The following is an 18,457-nucleotide window of genomic DNA, read 5'->3' on the forward strand; positions in this document are numbered from 1 at the left end:
AACTGCGAATGCCGCGGACCTAAGCTTTTTAGGTAGGCCATTTATATGAGCCCATACTTTTTAGCTAAGTGCTTGTATTTACCAATAGTTGTAACATATAAATAGGTATAAATTAAATTGGACCACAGTTCGACCACGCAAGCAGGACGCTGAAATCTTTTTCTGAAATTCAGAGGACATTTCCTTTTCATCGATCCCGCCCGTGTGTTTTGAAGGTCACCTTGGAAAGCGCGAAAGCTCAAATAGGACGAGAGTACCGTAATCGGTTCTGGACACCATGCCCGGATGCACGTCGACCACGCGTTTTCTCGTAATATAAAGTAAATAACACGATTCGGTTTACTCAGACTGGGCAACGATTACAACATGAGTGAAGCGTGTTGAATTATAATATTGTAGTTGTGTGGCTGACGTAGTGTTATAATTTGGTTGCGCGGCATTAAAATTATTTAATTTCGACGTATATTTTTGGGAATTAAAAGTTGTTGGCGAGTTGGTGCGAACTTTGAAAATGGACGTGCCGGCAAAAGGAAATGTGTTGGGACGTGAGTAGTTACATTAGCACTTATAAATACAAAAATGTATTGCTTAATTCTCTGCGATGTTATGTTGTATTATATGTATAAGCTTTTTCAAACGTTTGGCATTCTGAAAAATATCTTGTTTTTGTACCAGTAGTAGTGAAATAAATTATATTATCGTCGACTCCAAGAAAGTCAAAGGACTTCCGTCAAATTCAAAGGAATAGAAGTTCCGGTCAAATGCTATCTATTTATTTTATTATAAGAAAAAATACCTACTAGGTTGGAAGATCATAAAATCGTATGGAGAAAATCCGCGAAGTATAATAATAGTAACGTAACCTAAGTAATAACGCTCCTAAAAGAATTGATTTACCTATAGTGATAAAGCTACCTAGGTACTTACTTGTCAAATCAAATAACTAACATCTTTATAAAGTACGAGTACTTAGTTTAGTTGTCGATTCTTTTAGCGAGTCGGCGTCTGGCGACCGCTACAGAGGACGTTGTTAGAACATTAAAATGATTCAAATTATCAAGTGCCAAATATATTATTCAACTAGCTCCGCCCCGGGCTTCACTCCCGTGGGAATTTTGGGATAAAAAGTAACTTATGTTATTCCTGGTTATATGCTAGCCGTGCTACCAAATTTCATAACAATATCTGTCCAGTATACACAATAGATTTTGCGTGAAAGAGTAACAAACATACACACAAACTTTCCCATTTATAATATATCTTTCAATATACAATAATTTATCTTTATAATAGTCTTTATTTCATCCTACTAATAAGTAACCGAGTTGCATAACAATACAGAGATTTTTTTATTATAAAACTTGGTATACTTAAGTAATATTTAACGTTACGTTTAGTTTCTCTAGTTGTTATTCCTCAAATGAGCCATATTGATTTATGAAATAACTAAAATTAGGTACAATAAATTTAATGTAATAATCATGAGGAAACTGTGAACCTACACTATGGTATCGGGTACAGGTAAGGTTCAAGGCTCAAGGTAAAATGCGAATACTTAAATACCCAACTAATTAAATTCCTGTCTATATTTTAGACATGTATTAGACGCATACTTACCTAGTAGGTGCTCGTATCTCGCCATGTGTTGGTAAGGTTAACAATAGGTATTTAGATCATTATCATTTATAAACAATTCAATCAAATAAATGGGTATTTATTTCCATAACAGATTAAAATGTAAACGATAGTGATTCATAGGGATTAGTTCCGCTGACTACTTTATAGTAGTCAAATGTTACTTTAATCGATCAATTTTATTTAGGTAACATTTCGATTTTTTTTGTTCTCAAGCACGCTTTATGAAACGCTTTTTGACTCCCAACATTTGTGACGCCACTAAGATTTGAAAATTAATGTCACACAGGTTTTCGTATTAAAATTACACAAAAGCGTAATAGGTACATATACTTAGCAGTTCAGATATGTTGATAACTAGTAAAATATACCTAGTAATTACCTAAAATGTATTAAAAATAAAATTACATCATTTGTATTTTTAAAAGTTGTCTTTCAATTAAAAGAAAATAAATTTATTTCATTGAAATATTACTTAGTAAAAAGTTAAATAGAGTATTTATTCTACCTATTTTATTGCGCGCTATGGCGTTCGAATTACATTATTTGTATCTACGATATAAAGTATACGTCTCTTTTACGACTACAAATAAAACGGTCATTGCCCTGACTAATTTGGAAACCAGAAAATTTATACAAGCTGGTAAGCACAGGATACGCACTCGTTCGACGGTCGTATGGAGTCCCATAATTTTAGTATCTAAGTAGTTACGCGTGATTCTTTTTTGATTAAGGTAACAAAATAAGATTTAAGATTCCTCATTCCGTTTTCCACGTGCACTAAATGGTATGATATTAATAATTCTGTATGAAAATATATACAGACATACTCCTACCATTGTCCACACAACACTAAATATACCGTATCCTATCAATATGTGAATCCTTACCTTACCACATAACTTTATCTCGGTTGACTTTTGTTATCCTTACGAGCATCCTTTTTAGAAAACAAAACTTGATATATATATTCAAGTTTATTGATGATTTATTGATGATAGTATAAGTAATACTTTCAGTAACCACGAATAATTAAATTGGTTCATTGTTTCGTAGGATGTCTACCCGCCCGTTACATCTTGGCGGTGCTGGGGTCGATCGGGATGGCCATAATCTACGGGCTGAAGGTCAACCTATCAGTCACCATGGTCAGCATGCTGAACAACACTGCCATAAAGAGTCTCACCGGGGAGAAGACGGTGGCAGCAGCTGCTGTTGAAAACAGCTCATGTGGAGGGACTGTTGCTGTTGAGGTAGACATAACATTATTTTCTTATAAATATGATAACATATTGGACAATAAAATATTATTAATATCTATTGGAGGTTATAAATAACAGACAATAATCCATTATTATCCTTATCTTGTAGTTTTCTTACTCAATCTATAATTTGCCTTTCAACGAGTACAAAGTTTTTCTTATAGGGTAGGCTAGGGTTACCATAACCGGATTTGTTGTCAAGTACATGCGGTCAGAATCCATAAACAACCATTCTGTTTGGTAGGTAGCCGTAGTAATGTTTTTTTGTTAGATATAATCAATAAGGAGTGATCCGAAATAAATAATGTTATTTTTATTTCATTATTTCTCCTTGTGGGATTTATGGCAAATAGCCCGGTCCAAACGCGTAGGTAGAGGTTTATTAAAGTAGGTAAGTTGATTCAAAGTCGCAACGGGCATTACCGACTTGTCAAATAAAGTTTTCAAACCCTAATAGTACCTATATAATTATAGTACATGAAGTTTTTTTTTTCACACAAACATGATAACTCGGCTAGTAGGTAAAGATTAGTCCATTTAGATGTTTGATAAAAGCAATATATTTGCACAAGAAATTTTGAGATAAGCGGTGTATTTGCGAATCAGGCGTGTTATATTTAGCGAGACAACCAGGTCAACCATAATAAACCGTGAATTTTGTGGTTCGTTATTTCGATTCTGGACTCAATTGCCATTATGTTATTTTAAGAAAGCTTTATTAAGTAGCCATTAACGGGAGCAAAAGAAATGAGAATAAAAATTTTCATGTTGTAATTCGACTTCACTCTCAAATTGGGACGGGAATCGGACCTCTTATCGAGTTGTACCTAGTGTGTTCCAAAGCTGTTGTCTTCAGCTTAATTAGCAACCCCAAAATCAAATAGGGCGATTCATTCTAAGCAAAATATTATTACTTTTCAATATCATAACGTAACAGCAGGCCATTAATGGCTCTCGCAGAAAAATGCCGTGTGTCAATCATTAGCAAATCTAAAGTTTGAGTCTAAATTTAGATCAAAAAGTTTGAATTATATTAACTTTCAGTAGTTCACAATACACACTGATGATATTTTTGGTTGGATTCCAAACCATAATATTGAATTGCGGTGAGTATGATTTGTCTAGACATATCTAAATACTTCTGGGGGGCCAGCAAGAAATGTTATCATTCAATAATCATGTTATCATTCAATTCAGTATTGACACGTCAATGAAGCAAATAGTCTCCAATTGTAATGTCGTCAAGATACGACAATATTTATGATCCATACGTTCGTGTGGTATTTTCAGCGATTCCAATCGAGCAAATGATAAGGGTCGTTTCTGAAGGTTAATAAATTAGATCATTAGACAATTTAGAAACTTCTTTCACCAAAATAACCTTTCAAAAACCACGAAGTAGGGGATACCTTTCACCCGTGATCTCAGGTGAGGTGAGCCTCACCCTCTGCCGGTATTGAATTCCTCTACTTCTTTTTTCCCCATTGACTATTCTCAAAATATTTCATGTACCTACCTACCCATATGTTATTTTATTAAAATATGCAATTCCACTACGAGCAACTAGTAGTGTACCTATTTAGGTATGTCAAAAGACGAAATTAAAAATAAGGCATGGTCGTACCTCGTTTTGTATCTTAGGATCAGGATTATATTGAAAGAAATATGTAATATGTTCTACATAAATATTGTTTGTATTTCAGGACGCCGAGGATGGACCTTTCGTCTGGATGCCCGAGGTCCAGGGTTTGATCTTGAGTTGTTACTTTTGGGGTTATTTGGTGTCACAACTTCCAGGTAAGTCGTCGTTATGTCTATTCTTATAGTATAAGAGACTAGATGTCGCCCAGGGCTTCGTTCCCGTGGGAATTTTGAGATAAAATATCTTATAGCAATCTTGGATATGTTACCATTCTTATATAATTTTTGAAATCGGTTTGGTAGCTAGATTAGAGATTAGGTTCCCGCCTCAAACATACCTACAAACTAACAAACGCTTAACTACCTCATATACATATTTATAGTATAGATTGGTTTTAGAAAACATAAAGGGAAAATGATAACATGGTCTAAAAAAGGAACTTTTCATCGAAAGATTACTTTGTTTCCACAGTGGCAAAAAAATAGTACCTAAAACCTAAAGAAAAAACAAAGCGTGTTTGCTAGATTATTAACTTTTCACGATGGCAAGTGGTCTTAAAATAATCATCATCTAGTTTATTTAGGTTATCATCATCATCCTATGGGATTGGTTGTTCAAAATGTTAAAAATCCAAAAGTTACATTCGGTAACGTTTATCTATGAATTGTCTAATATGTATAATCATAGGTATAGGATCTATTTTTGGAGGTCTATGTTTAGACGTTATTATTCAGTCAATGTCGAGTAGACTATTATTTCGGCCATTGACCTCTCAGTATTAGTAGATAATTATGTAAATTTATTGAGATAGTTTATTTTATATGGCATTTTCTTTATGCCGGCACCACACTATCATCGAACGCCGACGCGAATACATGAACATTGCGTAGTTTGTGAAAATGCTTTTATTTACGATAATGGATAACCAGCAATGTATGCCGAATCCGTCTAAGTTCGGGCAAACTTTTCCGCGATAATATGGTGCCGGTATTATGTATCAATGGCAGTAAATAATGCTGGAAATAGAGTAATTTGTTACTTATGATTAAAAAATGCAGAATTTTTATTATGTTTGTTTTATTTATGGCATCTGCGGATGACCACCGACGTGGCTCTCATCACGGCACATGTTGAGCGGAGACCATTTTGTGACCAATTTGTGCATTGCATTTGTTTTTATTTGTACGGTGCTGTATGTACTATTATGTGCATATGAGCCACAGATATAAAAACATTACATTTTTAAATCTGTGGTTTGAGCAAATAAAGAAAGACAAACGGTCTTTCTTTCAATTTGGCGGGAAATGCGTTCGATGATGGTACAGAAACGGATTTTAAAAAAATCTATTTCCATATTCAAAAATATTCCGATTATCCGAATAGTAGTTTTGGCAAGACTGGCTGTATTTCGGACCATTTGATAATTGGAGGGTCCGATGGACACTGACACATACGACATACCTAGGTACCTATCCAAGGACGACGTACAAATTAAACGTACAATAACTACTACCGTAGACAACTCGTTGTCTGAACGAGTTTCGAGGTGACGTAATGTACACATGGCGCGCCCAAGTGTCCGTTGGTACCAATCTTCTAAGGGCTTCTGTGATAGATTAATCTACTTAATAACTACTTACCCAGATTAGACAGAAACTGGTAGCAGACTATAGGTATCGTTAACACGTTACACCTCTAGCGTCTCGCCATGTTAAAAAATAATATGATGTCGTATTAGAAAAAAAAATCTTACTAATATTATAAATGTGAAAGTTTGTGAGGATGTGTGTATGTATGTACGCATTAAACTAGTTACCTATATTTTTTATGAAATCTATTCTAACAGGTGCACGCATCGCAGAGCTATTTTCGGCAAAATGGGTGATGTTCTTCAGTGTTGCCATCAACGTGCTGGGCACCCTCCTCACCCCGGTCATGGCCGAGACCCACTACGCTGGCGTCATCGTCATGAGAGTTGCCGAGGGCTTGGGAGGGGTGGGTACAGCAAGGCATAGTAAAGCTTTTTGGAAACCACTGTTTTATTTAAAACAAGAATTATTAAATCTTACTTAAATCTAAGTCTACTGCTGACTTCTAAAGCTCAAGTCAAGAAGCAGTGGCGCAATTAAGGCGCAACAAACTTCACGCAGGCTTTGCATTATTAAAAACGGCCAAAGGTGGTGATTTGAACATAAGGTACATAAATGTAATATCAAAAACTGGTGAAACAATGGGCCCTAATTTATGCATACAATTTCCCAGGGGGTAACATTCCCGGCCATGCACGTGCTGCTGTCCAAATGGGCGCCTCCAGCCGAGCGCAGCGTGATGTCCGCGCTGGTGTACGCGGGGACTTCCCTGGGCACCGTCATCTCCATTCTTATGGCTGGCATTCTGGCTGCTAAAGTTGGTGAGTCCTGAAGTTCAAGGATGATAATCTGATCCTTGTCCATCTATGCTAGCAATCAATATTTTAAATGCTAAAGTATGTCACGCTTTCACGGATAAACGGCTCTGGACTGATTTTGATAAAATTTCGAATGTATAATCGAGGTAAAATGTAGACTACCGCGAGCAAAAGTGCGGGCAGCAGCTAGTTAAAGATTAAAATATCCACACGATATCCCGATCAGTAAATATCTATATCGTCAAAATATATAAACTCTTGGCCTAATCGTCGACTCAAAGACAGGAACGAGTGGTGAGATGGCTGTTCGATAGCCGGGAAGACAATGGATAAAACTTATCCAAGGCCATATAAAATGGCGAGAGAAAAGGTAAGCCTTGGATTAACCTTTTTCCAGATTCATCCAAACCACATCTTATGTGATGGGAGTTCATTATTATGTTTATACCGTTAGTATCTGAATAAATTTTACTTTGCCAGGCTGGGAGAGCGTGTTCTACGTGATGGGCGGTCTGTCCACAATATGGCTGGTGTTGTGGACCATCTTGATTAGGGATTCGCCGCAGCAACAGCCGCTCATCAGCGCGAAGGAGAGGGAAATGATCGTCACCTCGCTTGGCGGCAGCACCAGCGACCATTCTGAACATAAGGTATGTATAGTCTGTCTATAAAGAGAAGACGACGAATTTGGACCATGCATGGATAGCTAAGATTGTTCATCATCGAGCAATCTGCATGCTCATTTACATACACTATAAAAATGTTTTCAGATTTGTTTTATGCCGGTTTGGAAAAAACACCAGCTGCTTCTCTTCTTGTAAAGATTGTAAAAGTCAAGCAAGGGAAGAAAGATAAGCAAAACAAGAGATTTTCCTCATAGGCGATGGTCTAATAACCTGTCACTAATTAATCTCAATCTTCTATTGAGCCATACAGTAGCATAGAGCAACACGGGTTTTCCGTTTCCGGTACGGAAGACCCGTGTTGCTCTATGGTATACAGTTAAACGAGGCCTTCGAGTTTCACAACTCTCGGTACTACTCCATATAGGAATAAAGACGTGGTACTGTATCGATCAGTATCATTTCAGAAACTGCCAATCCCATGGAAAGCCGTGCTGACTTCTCCACCGTTCCTGGCCATCCTGGTGTCCCACGTGTGCTCCAACTGGGGCTGGTACATGCTGCTCATCGAGCTGCCCTTCTACATGAAGCAAGTCCTCAAGTTCAACGTCGCCGAGGTGTGTGCCATGTGTTTGAAACTTATCTCTAAGGTTTATTCCTGTTCATCCGTTTTTGGTTACCCACGTGTGCACGTTTCAGTTTTACGAACTTGGAAATTTATATCTTCATACTTAAGTGCGATTTTAACCTGGAAAATTATACATCTACCCACTTTGTTGTGTATTCTGAATTTTATTTATTATTCTGTAGTCTCTCAAATAGGAAGAATCCTAGTCATTCTAGTTTCCATTAACTGTTACGTTTTTTTAAGCAAAAAAGTTTATAAAGACTACAAAACAGATTTTTTTAACGAACTGCATTTTTGCCATTGTTATATCATAACGATTAAGATTGGTTGATCGCTCAGTGTTACCAGGACACAGCGCACGCATTTACTCTTTATACAGGTTAACTGGTTCAAACGCAAAACCTCCTAAAGACTTAAGTACTTGGGTACATCAATGTTTTGATGATTTAAACTTTTATTCTACGACTTTTTTTCATATAAATTTTCAGATTCATATAATCTAATTTGAGATTCTACTCATCTTAATTCTATGTATGCCAAGCAACACAAGACAACGTACACAGTAGCTTTATGTAGCGGATTCGAACACAGAGTAACGCTTTATAAAAACGACATTAAAACTAAAAAAAAAGATTTTTTTTTGTATTTATTACGTTTAGACAAAAGTCGTAGAACAAAAGATGTTAGTCTCTATGTATCTTATGCGACTTTGGAAGGTTGAAGTTTTTTTTTCTAGATACCAGTAAACCTATATAGACTGAAAAGACAATTTACAGAATGCCTCGGCCACAGCTCTTCCGTTCCTCTCACTGTGGTTGTTCAGCATGGCGCTCAGTAAGACCTTCGACTGGCTGCGAGGCAAGGGCCTGATCACCACCACAACCGCCAGGAAGATTGGCACTTTGTTTGGTAAGTTTCATATCAACTCTTTTTTACAATTCTACTTACTATAGATTTCATACTAGTTAGTTTCTAGCCTTTCTGTTATTTCTGTTGTTTCTGTCTTTGTTAGGCAATGGTAATCGCTTACCATCAAGTGATCTGCTAGCTCATTTGCCGTTCAATTAAAAAAGCCCACAGGGTAGTGCAAGTCGTATTCGTTTCGTATATAAATAAAGCAATAAAAGGTAATAAACATCATCATCTACGCCACAAATACTTCGCTAGAGACTTCCGGAAAAAATAAATAATAATGAAATGAAAAACTTTTCTGTCTTTTCAGCATCAGTGGTACCAGCGGTCGCCCTACTAGCCCTGTGCTTCATCGGCTGCAATCGCGGCGCTGCGGTGGCTATCACCGCGGTAGGGGTCACCGCTATCGGTGGCATGTTCTGCGGCTTCCTCTCCAACCACATCGACATCGCGCCCAACTTCGCTGGTAACTATATCTGTCTCTCTCTGTAGCTTTTTCTCGCAGCGGTAACTATGTCAGCTCTGGAGCTCTCTCTCTCTTTTTATATACCATGTTTTTGTACAGTTTCATTTCGATGTGGATTTTCTGTCGAACTAAAAGACAGAAAAATTGTTGTTTTTTTATTTATGGTCCACTCACACTGACGTCCTGGGGCTGCAGTGCTGCACTCTGTCGAGAATTTCGAGATAAAAAGTGGGCACCATATGTATACAACGTGTGGAGTTAATCGATTATAAATATAAATGTATATTTTGTAGGTACTCTAATGGCCCTGACCAACAGCGTGGCCACAATCCCAGGTATCGTCGTGCCAATCTTCGTCAACTACCTCACTCATGGAAATGTAAGTCTATTCCTCTCTAACATGTGTTTGGAAAATAATAAAATATGTTTTTTTTTTATAGCGAGCTAGAACTCTCGACTTACCGCCATCTAGTGGCAAGTCAGCATAGACACAAATGAACTAAATAGTCGACCAGTGAGTTTGTCGATTCTACAAACAATCAAGCTATTGTCGTGTCTGAATATTTAGTTCTTAATTCGTCAATAAGGGCTACTATTGAATAGCAAATAGTTTTGGCTTTAAAGTCAGCAGAATATATACTTAGTAAACACATGATCAATACCTACCTACACGAAAATAACATTCCTTTAAAACAATCGTGTAAAAAGTGAAAAAAAAAATTCCAGCAAACGATATCGGCATGGCGTGTGATATTCTTCGTGACAATCGGTCTCTACGTGATCGAGATCATCGCATACACAGTCTTCGGCTCCGGAGAGGAACAACCCTGGAACAGAGTCCCTGGGGATAAGGAGGGCAAGGCAGAGAGCAAACCACTTAACGAAGACGTCAAAGACGTTTAAAACTCTATCTTGAAATCTAATACTACTGAAGTCATAAAGTTTAAAATGAACAAATTGTTAAGTGAAGATGGTTTAACATTTTATTTTGAACCCTAACACTAAATTAGAAGGTAAAGGACGCTTAACGCTTTATTTTGAACCCTATCATGAGGAGATAAGATTATTTTTGTTCTAGTTGTACAATACAATAGTATTGCTTTTGAAATGCCTTTGAATTTTTTGAGTGAAAATTTATTTTTATAATGATGCATTTTTTACGGTATTTTATTTAGTTTTAATAAAATTATTATTATCATGGTATTTTTATACTTAAATAAAGTGTATTTTTTTATTCGAACAATCAATATTTTTAAATGTTTTATTAGTAGTTTACTAAGATGTAAGATTAAAAAATATGTACAGTCAACAGCACACCAAGTTGCATTGAATTTGGGTAGGTTGACGTGCTGTTGACTGTACGTACTTATTTTTCAAGTATTTTGGACAAGATTATATTCTCAAAGTTTTTTATATTTTGTATCTACTATTTAACAACTCGAATTATGTACATAACTTTAATTTTCTTGGTCATTTACATATACATGTGCATATTGAGGTACTCCTAGACAGTATGTAGCAAAATGAGATGACACTAGTTGTCTTGTTAAAGAAAAGAGACAGCTATAAACTAACATTTTGTAAAATAGGTACTGTGGGGAGCACGATTAGGTATAGCTAATTAAAAGTTTACATAGTTTTTAAGCATTGATAGATATATATTAAAGATATTTGTCTATCGAGTGCATTTTGTATTTACTTTCGGTATTGTTTTATTAACATTGCTTCTTTCCATTTTTGATTACGTCGATGGATTCTCATATGGACGGGGTAGTAGAATATTTTTTCATTCAATTATATTCTTATAACCCGTGCCCGCATACGATAACCTTTGTGCAAAGTTTCGTCAATTTTGGACGAAATAGTTCTACCCCTTTCCCCCGCTATAGAACTTCTTTTGATATGCGAAAGTACAACAGTTTATGTAAACCAATCGTGCCATGACTAATTATTTCTATTTCTTTCACTTGCTATGAAAACGAAAGGATACGCGACAGTTTATGTAATCGAGATAGACGTCGCGATAAGTTGCGCCATAGAACGTATGATTCGTCGTGGCTTGAAGTTTCAGAACACACAACGTGCCTTCTCGATAGCTAAGGTTTATTGACTTTTATTTTACCATATTTTAGACAAAGTACATGACTGGAGATTCGCCGATTGTGCCATGATTTTATGTACTCATTATATTTTGTAGGGTTTACTTTCTATAATGATATTATGAGGCTTGTAAGTCCTATTTGTATTTTTCTAAATTAGCAAGCGCATTAGTGTTTTTATCCAATTTAATTGATGTATTAGAAAACACAAAAAGATCGCCCAGGGTGAAATATAATTCGACGCAAATAAATAGATGTGATTACGCCATACTTTTTGGGAATAGATTAGAAACATATTGGGCGTATACTATTGTCCGGTCACTCGAAATAACCGTATTTTTATTATAGGTATTGCAATGTTACCAGTTGGTTAACAGTGATGAATTATCAGTAAACACATAGCAAAAAAAACTTTATTTTTTGTAGCATTTCATACGAACAATATTGTCGATAATAGAAATAAAGAGCGACACAAAAAAAAGAGTTCACAAAAAGACGAAACAAATCTGTACGACCAATCACATTCTATATCATATGCATATCATAACATGCTTTTTAAACTACATTTAAATAACGAGATAAAAAAGAATATGCTCGTTTCGTTAATTTTTAAATCAAAATTACCAATCACATTTAAATAATGCTTATAAAGTATTTTTTAAAGATGCTTTTCTAGAGAGAATTTTGTGAACCATTTAAGTGTCAATTTGATATAGCTTTTGTATGTGTTTTCACTGAACTGCAGTTGGATATAGTATACCAAAGACATGTGTGTTATGTGTACTTATAAAAGACTATTAAAACTATCTATGTCAGCAACAATTGTTTTATTTTATGTACATATTTACAACTTAAGGGGTATAATAACAGATATTTTACACGATTACATAAATTTTTTCGCATATATACTGCGAAAAATGTTGAGTCTAGTACACATGCTTGCCAAACGTTACGGCAAATCGTAAATTGTTTAATTTTGTCTCGTGTGAAAACATGACTGACATAAAAATTAAGCAATCCACAAATATATACGAATTATTGGGACTTTCTCAGACTATAGACGATCGATACCATAGATATTACACCGGATTTTTTTAACACTTCTCTAATTTAGTCTTCAACGTTCACGAACTAAAACAAAAGGTACAAATGTAATATAAAGAATTTTACTAAGATAATTTAATTAAAAAAAAAATCGATGAGAAACGTTACCTACAAATTCACTTAACCCGAACGAGTCTGGCGATGTACGAGGGGCCAAAGTTAGCCTCTGTGGATGGTGTCACCAGTTGCCCGTACTGCGGGGCGGAGTCCCCGGCGCACAGCCGCAGTGTGCTGCTCAGGCCCGAGAAGGCCGGAGTCAGGTCTCTGTTGATGGCAGAAGTGAAAATTTACTTGCTTCGTTTCATTTAAATTCTTCAGTCGAATAAACTTTAAATTTGAATATACGGCTGTGATTTTACGACCTAGGGCCTATTTGGGAATGATATTGCCTATTAGCTGTCAAGGCTATTTACTATATAAAGTGGTCCGATTCTAGGACGGAAACCAATCGCCACGTGTTTTTCTTTAAACTATTTTAAGTAATAAACTCGGGGCCATAAATTAATTACTCAGTTTTGACTTGATAACAAACAAATGAATACACTTTAATATATGGGTACTAATTTCTGTTCGCGGCTTTGCCCGCGTGGATTTTCTTTCCCAAAAAGATTTTACGCCAATTTTATTCAATTTAATTTAATTCGTGGAAGACTGCTACAATTTGTTATATTTAAATTCGTATTATAGGAAAATAATAATAAAAAAAGAGCGAAAGGCGGCCTTTTCTCAGTTTTCCGTCCCGTTTCCCGCAACGTGTCCCGTATACATAGTAATACTGACTTGACCACAGCCACGACGGAGTCCTGTTCGAAGGCCATCTTGAGCGCCAGATGCACGGGCCCGTCGTTCTGCACCGGGCTCAGCGCGCACGTGGAGTACACCACGGCGCCGCCCACGCGGACCAAACGCAACGCGTTGCTGCAACAACGCATATCAAAATCTCTATTAAAATTAACATTATGAGCCCGATGATAGATGACATGGTCAGAAAATTGTAAAAGACATGCACTACACACTATATAAATAAAATAGATATATTTAAGATCAATGATGCAGGATCATTACACGAACATCAAAAGTTGGCTGGAAAGTCCATTAAAAAAAATATACAATTTATAAAAATACACGCAACCATCGTAAAAAAACTAAAATTTAGAAACAACTTTTATTAAGAAGTCATCAACATAAACGTAGCTGTTTAAGGTAGCTGTCGAACAAACATACCTTTTTTCGCTAAGATATTTAATCATGACGTCACGTTGGACTTTCATTTAGTATGGAGCGTTTGGACGAGTCCAAGAATGTGTAATTTTATTTTGTTATAACTTATAAGGTTCTTGTGAGAAATTCACGCGAGCGGAGCCGCGGGCAAAAGCTAGCAAATATAATAACCGGGTTAACCAACTATTCAACTTGAAATGGCGACGCAACGCAGCGTAGTGCTGCAAGTGAGGCCGCACCGCAACCTGTATACTCACGCCAAAAGCTGCGCTTGGAGCTCCGGCAGCCGTAGCCGCTCCTTGATCCGGTCCGGCCGGAATATGTTGTTTTCGTCCTCTGTGATTGAGTGACGGTCGGTCGTGCACGGAACGTCGACTAAAACCTGAGAGATTTGTAAAACAATAAACATAATTTCAATTTCAAACCTTACAAAATAAATAATTTAAAGGTATTTACTTAATTATGAAAATAATTGAAATAACAAAACTAGATAATTTTCACATTCCATGCTCGTAAAGATTGTGTCGTTTGCATGAACTGGTCGGCTCGATCTTTTATTAAAAGTTTTTTTTGTTTGGTTAATTATATATATATATATATATATATATATATATATATATATTCCTTTCATCAGCACTTGATCACAATCATAATATGTTTCAGTATACCTTTTGACCATGTGCTTTATTGTGTACTTACATTGTTATATTACTGATAAAAAATTATACATAAATTTATATTTCAAAAATGGCACTTCATGAGTTTCTTTCGGCATTTCTTCTCAGCAGTGGACATTCCGAAATGCTAGTAGTTTGTAGCTTTGGTAAATATCATTTATTACGTGAATAAGGGCCTAATTTCTGAATAAATGATTTGATTTTGATTTTGCTATTATTTACTGCAAAGAAAACAAATCAACAATGCATGCCGAATCTGCCAAGCTCGGCGAACTACTCCGCGATAGTGTGGAGCAGGCATAATGTAGGGTTATACCTTTCTTTCACTGCGCAAGAAAGAGTGGGCTAATCATGAATGCCAGTAGTTTGTAGCTTGTGAGAAATTACTATATGGACTATAAAAATTGACATAAAAAAGTGCCTGTGAATGTCTTTATCTGAATAAATGATTTGAATTTGAATCATGCATCAAAATTAGTAGCAGTGCGGGTTCTCAGTTATCTATAGCTACATGATAGTAAACTAATCCTTACAGTTATAAAACAAAGTCCTCTGTCGCGTCTGTCTGTTCTCTCTCTCAAGAACTACTGCGCGAATTTTTGTACTGTTTTCACCAATACATAGTGTGATTTCTAAGGTGTACAATATATTATGTTTCACCCGAGCCAAGCCGGGCCGTCAGTTATCAATAACTTCGTGATACTGACGTCACAGCGACATAACAGAGTAAGTTTTTGAAAAGTCAATTTTTTAATTTAATAACATTACCAAGTGTACCTTATCGAACCCCTGGTCATCCGTGAACCTCCTGCCGTCGACCCTGGTGAAGGACACCCTCTCCAGCCACTTGGCATTGTTGTCGAAATCTGACAGATAGTTGCGGAAAGTGTGTTTTTGTCTGAAGTAAAAAGAAGAAAATAATAGCATCTGTGTACTTACTTTACTTATTTCTTGCTTTTCGTATGTTCCTTTCTTGTATCTCGATATAAACTGTTAGTTTAAATATATGCCCGCGGCTTCGCCTGCTTCAACTTCCGACAGGAAGAGTCAGATATTTTCCAGGATGACAGGATTTATCTACTCAACCAATCTTCTTGAAATTTTATATACATACAGTTTTAAGTACGGAGAAGGACATAGGGTACCTTTCACCCCTGAAAAAAAACTGCTCCCGCTAGTACACAAAGCTACAAACTACATTCCGAACGACCACTGCTGAGAAGAAAAGCCCATATAACACATTGAAACAGTCCATATCATGTTTACCATTCTTTCGTTACCTGTTGGTCCTGGAGATGGACACGTCGTTGCAGACGAGGAGGTCGGGCAGCAGCGTCTGCAGCGCCACGAGCGCCTTGCCGCCCGGCGCGGAGCACAGGTCCAGCACGCGGTCGCCGGGTTGCAGGCACAGCGCCAGGACCGACAACACGCTGCCGCAGTCCATTGGGTAATAGTTGAACACCCCTGCGAAAGTGGTTTTGGTCTATTTTTTTAGATTATCAATTTAGGTACCTTTTAAATAAAATATAATGTTAAGTTTAGATTTATTTCAATTAAAGTGCTTGATTTTTTATTTCATTGTGAGTGTACTTGTAATTTTTCCCGTCGACTTTGAAATGTGGCGGTTAATGATATAGCCATTTAGATAACCAGTCATTTTTAATTGATTAAGGGACACATAGCCCTATCAGTCGATAGGCAATAACAAGACAATAACATTCCCAAGATCAACTCACATCAGAACAATGACAACTTTACAGCAGAATCCTCAAAATTGTAAAGCTTCATTTCAAATTAATCAAAGTTGTAGGTAAATTACCTGTGTTACATCTTCTGGGTTCTGGGAACATGCTCCACTCGCTATCCATCTCATACGTGTACACTTTCAGATGCTCCGGGAACGTCATCTCTGTTTCCGGCTCAATTACTAGCGGAAAATCTTTACCCTCTGGAACAAGTATCAATATCCACACTGTACTAGTAATATTATAAATGCAAAGGTCTATCTATCTGTCACACTATCTCAACTAACTTGCTGGGCTGATTTTGATGAAATTTCATCAATATTGCCCCAAAATATATATTTTTTTAATCTATTTTTTGCCCAGTCTTATTTTTTTGGTGGTTTTTTTTTAAAAGGAAATTCATGGAAGCTGTTCAATCTGCTCCACTTTTGCACATATGAAATCAAGGATACACACTGGTATAAAAAGAGTAGTGTAGTGACTCTGGTAGCCAGTCATCCATGCCCTTCAGCTTAGTGGCCGGTATGTACTGGTACAGAGATTCTGATGTCAGCCCCAAAGACGGGTCAATGATCCGGGATGTGTCTATAGTTGCTTCTTCAATTGATTTGTCTAATGTTGCGTTGGCCGGTGTTCTGTTGGGAAATAGAACATGTTATTATAAGGTTTTTAGGGATTTTTGTTTTAGAAGTTTGTAATGTATGTTCAAATTGTGTTTAAAAAATAACTCCAAGGTTAGTATAAAAAATAAACCTCATTAATATTTTAACCTTATGTGATCGAAAAATCTTTTGAAATGTGATAACATCTTTTATTAAAGAAACAAATTTTATATAACTTTTTTGGACATAAATATCATAAGACTTTACTTACTTTGTTTCCTCAGTAGACAACATTAAAGATTCTCTGGAATTCAATGAAATATCAGCTAGATCCAATCTAGTAGGAGCACTGTCTTTCTGAGGGTAAACGCTGGCTATATCTTCACTTTGCAGGCGACTTGCAAAAGTTTCTAGTTTTTTATCTGATTTTTCTTCTGTACTCTTCATTTCTCCAGATTTTTCCACCTTGGGTTGAAATTCTTTGTGGAAATCATTCTGTATAGATATTAGATTTTTCAAGCAATGTGCACCTAAAATAGTAAAGCCATTAAAATATTATAAATGTGTGATCTTATAATAATAACACAATACTAAAATTTTCCAAATGTTGGATCTATATCCCCATGCACGCCTTTCAAAAGACCATGAATGGTGTATTCTATACATCCTCATTTTAATTTATTCCTAATTCCACTTTCTTCTACCATTCAGATCCACTGGTGAAGAGATATTTATTTTCTTATAATTTTACAAATAATTAAATAAATGGTAGTTTTATGACATGTTAAACTATACTTATAATGAATTTACAAATTCATTATAAGTAAAGTTTATTATAGGTAGTTGTTTGTTTAATGTGCTTATCTCAGAAACTGTTACACAGCTAGTTTATAAGGATATGGTAATACCTCTGTTGATGAGATAATCCATAGTTTCCTCAGTATTTCCATAGTTGTTTACGACAGCCACATATTTATTTCGGCGAAGCATTGCTTCTCGCATTGGCTCCCATTTTGGTCCAAATACAGACCCATAGAAATCATCGAAATGGTCCAAAGCCTTGTACTTTGGGCTTGTTTTTCTCTTTAATTTAGCCTGCAACATTGGATTACCAATAAATATAATATACTAAATTAATTTTAAGTACATAGATACCAGGTTTAAGTATTTGGGAAATATTTTGGTGAATTAAATAACCTACCCAGTGTGTTTTGGTTTTGAGGCGCGTTTGGATTACTAAATAACTACACCACGAGATGTTTTTATGTACCGTAGTAGCATTGAACATTTTGATATCTACTTTTAAAAAAGTACTTTGATATTGAAAGTATGAAAGGAAATAAATTTATTTCGATATTTCGATTTCTTTATTATTTTTAGGTTAAGTTAAATTGTAATGTCAAAGTCTTATATCATACCTAATGACAATGACAA

At 36.0% G+C, this 18,457-nt stretch overlaps 3 protein-coding genes across 5 annotated transcripts in view; 2 read left to right on the plus strand and 1 right to left on the minus strand.

The window, feature by feature from the left end:
- The window catches only part of mts (microtubule star), a 99,328-nt gene that overhangs the window by 32,176 nt on the left and 48,695 nt on the right, over nt 1-18,457 (plus strand). The gene's annotated exons all lie outside the window — the stretch shown is intronic.
- MFS3 (Major Facilitator Superfamily Transporter 3) lies at nt 241-12,493 on the plus strand. Its single transcript, XM_053754311.2, has 11 exons — nt 241-545; nt 2,692-2,888; nt 4,601-4,694; nt 6,386-6,534; nt 6,802-6,949; nt 7,427-7,596; nt 8,037-8,186; nt 8,974-9,106; nt 9,420-9,575; nt 9,869-9,954; nt 10,302-12,493. Exons 1-11 carry the CDS (start codon nt 512-514, stop codon nt 10,476-10,478), a joined length of 1,494 nt encoding a protein of 497 aa, XP_053610286.1. The 5' UTR covers nt 241-511; the 3' UTR covers nt 10,479-12,493.
- l(2)10685 (lethal (2) 10685) lies at nt 12,487-18,429 on the minus strand. 3 transcript variants are annotated; one of them, XM_053754309.2, is made up of 11 exons: nt 18,225-18,429; nt 17,932-18,118; nt 17,295-17,553; nt 16,878-17,056; nt 16,496-16,624; nt 15,957-16,140; nt 15,454-15,574; nt 14,257-14,381; nt 13,559-13,696; nt 12,891-13,042; nt 12,487-12,805 (listed from the first exon to the last, which is right to left on the minus strand). In XM_053754309.2, the coding sequence occupies exons 1-10, from the start codon at nt 18,309-18,311 to the stop codon at nt 12,895-12,897; spliced, it is 1,557 nt and encodes a 518-aa protein (XP_053610284.1). In that variant the 5' UTR covers nt 18,312-18,429; the 3' UTR covers nt 12,487-12,805; nt 12,891-12,894. The 3 variants fall into 3 exon arrangements, with proteins under 3 accessions (XP_053610284.1, XP_053610283.1, XP_053610282.1); XM_053754308.2 differs by having other exon boundaries at nt 12,887-13,042; XM_053754307.2 differs by having other exon boundaries at nt 12,487-13,042.

The sequence above is a fragment of the Plodia interpunctella genome, chromosome 14, assembly GCF_027563975.2.
Source record: "Plodia interpunctella isolate USDA-ARS_2022_Savannah chromosome 14, ilPloInte3.2, whole genome shotgun sequence".
Classification (NCBI taxonomy): domain Eukaryota; kingdom Metazoa; phylum Arthropoda; class Insecta; order Lepidoptera; family Pyralidae; genus Plodia; species Plodia interpunctella.

Coding starts and splice junctions, on each gene's coding strand:
- MFS3 (XM_053754311.2), top strand. CDS start 512: ATGGACGTGCCGGCAAAAGGAAATGTGTTGGGAC. Junction 4,695..6,385: donor TTTGGTGTCACAACTTCCAG/GTAAGTCGTCGT, acceptor CTATTCTAACAG/GTGCACGCATCGCAGAGCTA. Junction 9,576..9,868: donor CATCGCGCCCAACTTCGCTG/GTAACTATATCT, acceptor TATATTTTGTAG/GTACTCTAATGGCCCTGACC.